This window comes from Malurus melanocephalus, unplaced genomic scaffold (genome assembly GCF_030028575.1).
Source record: "Malurus melanocephalus ecotype Western Australia unplaced genomic scaffold, MMel_1.1 scaffold_1324, whole genome shotgun sequence".
NCBI classification, from domain to species: domain Eukaryota; kingdom Metazoa; phylum Chordata; class Aves; order Passeriformes; family Maluridae; genus Malurus; species Malurus melanocephalus.
The window spans coordinates 15,949-21,758 of NW_026624556.1; the positions used below are offsets into that span (position 1 = coordinate 15,949).

A 5,810-nucleotide genomic window follows, 5' to 3' on the forward strand; every position below is an offset into this window, starting at 1 on the left:
GCTGCCCCTGGCACTCACCTTGATGGCTCTCCTGACAATCATGATGGCATCGTGCAGGGAGCGTTCTGTCTCCTCCATGAACTGCTCAGCACCCCCACGCAGGATGATGGTGCAGGTYTTGGCCTTGGGACAGCCCGTGAAGAAGTTGTACCTGTCAGAGGCACAGCACAGAGGTTGTGGGCAYGGGGAAACTGCTGCTGGATGGAAAGTGTAGGAACAGAGCCAACCCTACAGCCTGGCCCCTCTCAGCCCCACTGAATCCTGGCTGAGCCAGGAACACAGAAATGAAATTCAAGCTGACCCAGGAAAACCCTCTCTCTTCCCCAGGGATTCACACTGAACTGGGGCTCCCAGTTTTCACTTGGCAGGAGCACAGATGGCAGCAGCCAGCCCCAAACAGCTCCAGCACCAGGGAAGACCCCAGTGTACTGTCCCCAGCTTCACCTGCACTGACACTGAAGTGTCAAGCTGGAACATCACACGAGTGCCACATCAATCCCCAAATGGGCTGCTCTTGCATTACAAATCAAACAGTACCATTGTGCTTTCTGCTGGCTAAATAAACATGTTCTGCACTGCAGAATAAACATGTATTTTTAAAAGCATTTAAAAGAGATGGATCTCRGTTAAATCTTGTTCCTGCCCCCTCCCTCAGCCTCAAAAAGCAGCTCTTGGATACAGTAAAATACACATTTTGTAACAACCTTGAGAGCTGCTGAACCTGCCAATTCTTTGACCTTTTCCCCTATGAGAAGGCTTGCACAGCACTATGRGTCTGCAATTGGTGTCTTTACCTCTCTCCCCCAATCTGGGTCTCCTCRAAGAGCTCACAGCGACCCAGCACATCGTCTGACAGGGCATTGACACTGGTCTGGATGGATCCTCCACAGGCCTGCAGGGATGGAGACAAAGCATGGAATTATCAGCCCTGAAAACCCCACCAACCTCCCAGGAGGCTCCTTGGTGCAAACCCACCCTGCAGCCAGGTTCAGCAAAACCCTTCCCTTCCCTCCCATCTCACAGATCCTCAACAGCAAAATGAGATTATACAGCTTTGAGTGCTGACTCACAGGCTCCTGAGTCCAGGAGATACACACAGAAAGCTCAGGAAAAAAACACTTATGATGGAACAGGGAAGAACTTAGSAAAATAAACCTCTGCTGATGCACTGAACAGATTTTATCACACAGAACCCAACAGAGGAACTAAAAAGCAGCGTGGATGCAATCAGGGTGTGACTGCTCATTCCACCAGGGAACAGCTTTGTCCTTTAAATCCTGGTCAGGGACAGTGACAGTGAGCAGCTGTTTGGGAACAGCCTGGGGTATCACAAAGGCTGTCCCCTGAGCCAATGGAACTCACCATCATGGTCCTCTTGAGATCCTCCTCGGGGACACGGCCGGCACAGAACATGTCCCTGTCTGCGAAGTACTGGGTGGCCACATCACCGATGGGAAGCTTGGACAGGACCACTTTGGCCCCTGATTTGTGGATTTTGTCGAGTTTGTCATACAGGATGTTCCACTCAGCATCCACRATGGCCTGGTAATCCTGGCAGGGARGAGAGGGGGACAGAKGTTGCAGTGCCAGGGACAGGGAATGCTCCATGTGCAGCCCTGGCACAGAGCTGCTCCCAGCCCTGCACTGGAAGGGCCCTGGTTTATGGCACTGCCCAGATGGGAACCTGGTCTGCTTAAACTCTGCAGCACTCCAAGCCCTTGCTGAGCTTTCCCTGGAAGGCCACTGGCCAGGCCTAAGGCAGTGCCCACAGAGCTGCTGGCTCTGCAGAGCACCATGACAGCTCACAAACATGTCCTGAACCTGAGCAAACTCCAAGTCTGCTGTGCCCTCACTCCAAACAGGGCAGCACAGCCCACAGTGTTTTCAGAGGTGAAGGGGGTGCAGRGAGCAAACTCATTCATCACAGGATGGCTTGGGTGGGAAAGGACCTTCTAAAGGTCATCTGTTGCCAACCCCTGCCATGGGGACACCTTCCACTGTGCCAGGGTGCCCCAAACTCCATCCACCCTGGACAATTCCAGGGATCCAGGGGCAGCCCCAGGTGCTCTGGGCACCCTGTGCCAGGGCTCCCTACCCTCACAGACAGGAATTCCTTCCCAATATCCCATCCATCCCTGCCCTCTGGCAGTGTGACCCCATTCCCTGTGTCCTGTCCCTCCATCCCTTGTCCCCAGTCCCTCTCCAGCACTCCTGGAGCCCCTTCAGGCCCTGAAAGGGCCTCTGAGCTCTCCCTGGAGCTTTTCCTTCTCTTGTGAAACCCTCCAGCTCTCCCAGCCTGGCTCCAGCTCTCAGATCATGTCCATGGCCCTCCTTCCTCACTCTTACCCCACCGGATCAGCATCCTCCAGGCCCCCAAGGATGGGGGACTCCCCTTTGACTCTTACCAGGCTCCCATTTGACTCTTACCTCCACCGTGTTGACTCTGACCTCGGCATTGTCCTTCTCAGCTTTGAGCTCCAGCTCCACGTTGAGCAGGGCGATTTTGGGGGACTGGTACTTCTTGGGCTGCATCTCAAAGCCAGCGTACGAGAAGGTTTTCTTGAAGGCAACTCCAGCCACCAGCTGGGAGTCCTGGAAGGCAGGGATGTGCCTGAGGCTCAGCCTCCCAAGGTGTTTTTCACAGTAACTCCCTCAGCACCCTCCCTGCTTCCAGAGGCCTCATTTGCAAAGCCTTCCAGCACCGTCTGCTTTGATTAACCCACTTTTACAGGARATAAGCAGCAAGGATTTCTTTCAGCTCACAAAAGCAGCCTCCTCTCTACCCCTCAAACCCCAAAACCCTCCATACAACATAAAGATCAAGGAAGGGAGCAATCAGTTCTCTCCCTGATCTCTTTCCCATTCCTCCCCTTTGAACTTGGAAATTCTCATCCAAAGCCCCACTGGGGGCTGTTTTTTTTAGCTCTGGTTTGTTTTTCCAAGCTCCATCACCATCTCCAAGATTTTCTGCAACAGGACAGCCCTGCCCAACACTATTCCCCGACACGAGCTCCTTGATTTCCTGAGTGAAGAAAAATCAGGATCTAAATTTCCCTGTCCACAGGGGAACAACAGCCAGGAATAATTCCCTACAACACATCCAGGTGCAGTCCCAGACACAAGAGGTTTTCCAGCACTGTGGCACAAACCACACATCCATCCCACCTGCCCTGCCCAACCAGCTCCCTCATGGGGTTCTTCTTGCATTTTCCCCAGCTCAGTAATCTTACACACAACCAGGACTTTTGGGTCCAGAAGTAACAGACTTCCCACGAAAAAAAAAAAATAAAATCATTAGTTACAGAGCAATAAATGGAATTTCGATCAGTAACAACTGTTGCTGCAGAGGGCAGTGAAGTAAAGGGTGTATTTGTCTCAAGAAACAGATTCTCTGCCTAAGGAAAAGAAATGCAGCCCTGTGTGCCAAGCTYTCTCCTGACACAACAGCTTTGTTCACTTTGGGAATTCCTCAATGGGCACATTCCTGMTAGAGCCAAGGCACCAGCAGAGCTGGGATCCCTGTCCCACCCCTTCAGGAACAACACTCACTTCCAAAGCTCCTCCTTGCACCTTCTTTATCCCGATCATCTTGAGCTGTAACAAATCATCCAACATCATCACAGCGTCTACAACCATCTTGGAGAAAAACTCCTTGCTCTGGGAGATGAGYTTGGAGCTCAGGGCTGTGGCTGCACACTTCTCCAGGAGACTCCTCTGCTCACTGCAGGAGAGGAAAAACAAGGGTTTGGTCACATCCCAGTCTTTTCACAAGCCCCAAACATTGGGTGTGGATTGTTAATCAGGGAGATGTTTAGGATGCTTTTAAATCCTCACCACTGGGAGTGAAGGAATTTCYCCAATGTCCCCCTGGCCCTGCCCTGGCCCAGCCTGAGGCCGTTCCCTCTCCTCCTGTCCCTTTTTTTTGGGATGACATCCCAAATCCCCCCCGGCTGCCCGCTCCAGACAGGGAATTTTATAGGGGAAAAGGATCCCCCGGAGCCTCCTTTGCTCCAGGCTGAGCCCCTTTCCAGCTCCCTCAGGATTCTCCAGACCCTTCCCAGCTCCGTTCCCTGCTCTGGACTCACTCCAATCCCTCAATGTCTCTCATCATGAGGGGTCAAAATCCTCTCTGGTGGAGGCAAAGATCAGCTCCCTCCTGCCAATGGGGAGCACAAGGTACATGTGCAAATCCCAGACTGACAAATCCCAGACTGACAAATCCCAGTCTTCTTTTTTTGAGTTCCAGCATCAGCCCAGCACTGACCAGGCTCATTGGCTTTCAGGCACCTAAAAGCAGGAAAGAGAAGGTCCTTTCCCTCATCCCAAGGCAGACAGATATTTCTGAAACTCTCTAATGACAGCACATTCTCTGAAGAATTAACTCAGGTAATGTATGTGCAGCAGAATGGGTGATACAGATACATCAGGGAAATGTGGATCCAGCTGCCAGGCTCTATCTGCCAGTCCCTGCTGACCATGGAAACCATTGTATTCCCATCACAGGACAACATTTGCTTTCATTTTTTTTCATCATTTTTTCATCATTTTGTTTGGACAACCCATTTTGGTTTATTCAAGATGCTTACGCAGTCGAAATACTTCAAATTGCTGGCAGGTGTCAGCAAGGTCAAATAGCCAAGAGCCTCAAATCCAGGGAGAAAAGGAACCCCAGTATTCTCACCTCAGCTGAAGGGATCACTTCCTTACTGCTATGAGCTATCTACCTTGGTGTGACAGCTAAAAAGGGATCTGATCCTCAGGGAAGWGCTGAGATTTAACACTGCCACTCACTGCAGCAAGAGCTCCGAGACTCCAGCGCTGCAAAAAAGAAATCAGGCCACTTATTTTTGTGCTCAGGTTCCTCAGTGAGCACTGGGAGCCACTGCCCTACATCATTCCCTGCAGCCAAGTGAGAGCATGGCATCACCCCGGGAGGAGCAGAAATTCCAGGGAAATTGGGAATAGCCCCAGTGTGGGGCTGGCAGCTGTTTGGTCYCAGTTGGAGACCTCAGCCAGTGCCACAGAATTAACTGGAGCCCAGAACACAACCAGGTCATCTCCAAGGGAAACTTACTCTTTATCCTCCTTCTTCACAGAGACAGCGATGTCTTTGATCTTGTTCACAGCCTGGCAAAAAGGCAACAGCTGGATTAATGATTCATGCTCCCAAGCTGATGAGATCTCCAGCCTCTCTCTTTGTATTTTATCTTTTGTTCTCTGCTTCAACGTCACTGAAGTTTCAACAGTTTAAGTTATTCCACCCCTGCCAGCGCAGTAATTCCAAGGAACACACCAATGAGGTGTGGGAAGAGGCTCAGAGATGCTTCACTGTTTTCAGCAGAGATCCTGGGAATCAAAGGCTRTTGAGTGAGTTAACCTCCAAAAATCAGTTTAATGGGACCAACAGGCTTCAGGACACACAAAGTTTACTAAGGAGCAGCAGAGAGCAGGAGAATAAATAAATGGGAAAACGCATTTCTCATTCTTCCTTGGAAAAAAACCCCAAGGAAGCGAGAGCACTCCAGAGGTACTGAGTGRTAAGTGCAGGCCCTGGCACTGGGACAGGCAGAGCTGTTTGCAGGGAGCCATGGGGGATGGCTGCTGTCACTGCCCAGGGGGATGTCCCTGAAGTGTGTCACTATTTCTGGGTACCCCCGTGTCACCATCCCTGGGTACCCCGTGTCACTATCCCTGGGTACCCCCGTGTCACTATCCCTGGTGTCACTATCCCTGGTGTCACTATCCCTGGGTACCCCCATGTCACTATCTCTGGTGTCACTATCCCTGGTGTCACTATCCCTGGGTACCCC

General features: G+C 51.5%; 1 protein-coding gene across 1 annotated transcript in view; it reads right to left on the reverse strand.

The window, feature by feature from the left end:
- Positions 1 to 5,810, reverse strand: part of CCT7 (chaperonin containing TCP1 subunit 7) — a 15,836-nt gene that overhangs the window by 5,775 nt on the left and 4,251 nt on the right. The window contains exons 4-9 of the mRNA XM_057387718.1: positions 5,075 to 5,244; positions 3,550 to 3,721; positions 2,428 to 2,592; positions 1,363 to 1,551; positions 795 to 892; positions 19 to 151 (exon numbers count right to left, since the gene is read on the reverse strand). Coding sequence (XP_057243701.1) covers positions 19 to 151; positions 795 to 892; positions 1,363 to 1,551; positions 2,428 to 2,592; positions 3,550 to 3,721; positions 5,075 to 5,244 — 927 coding nt within the window. The remainder of the gene's footprint in view (positions 1 to 18; positions 152 to 794; positions 893 to 1,362; positions 1,552 to 2,427; positions 2,593 to 3,549; positions 3,722 to 5,074; positions 5,245 to 5,810) is intronic.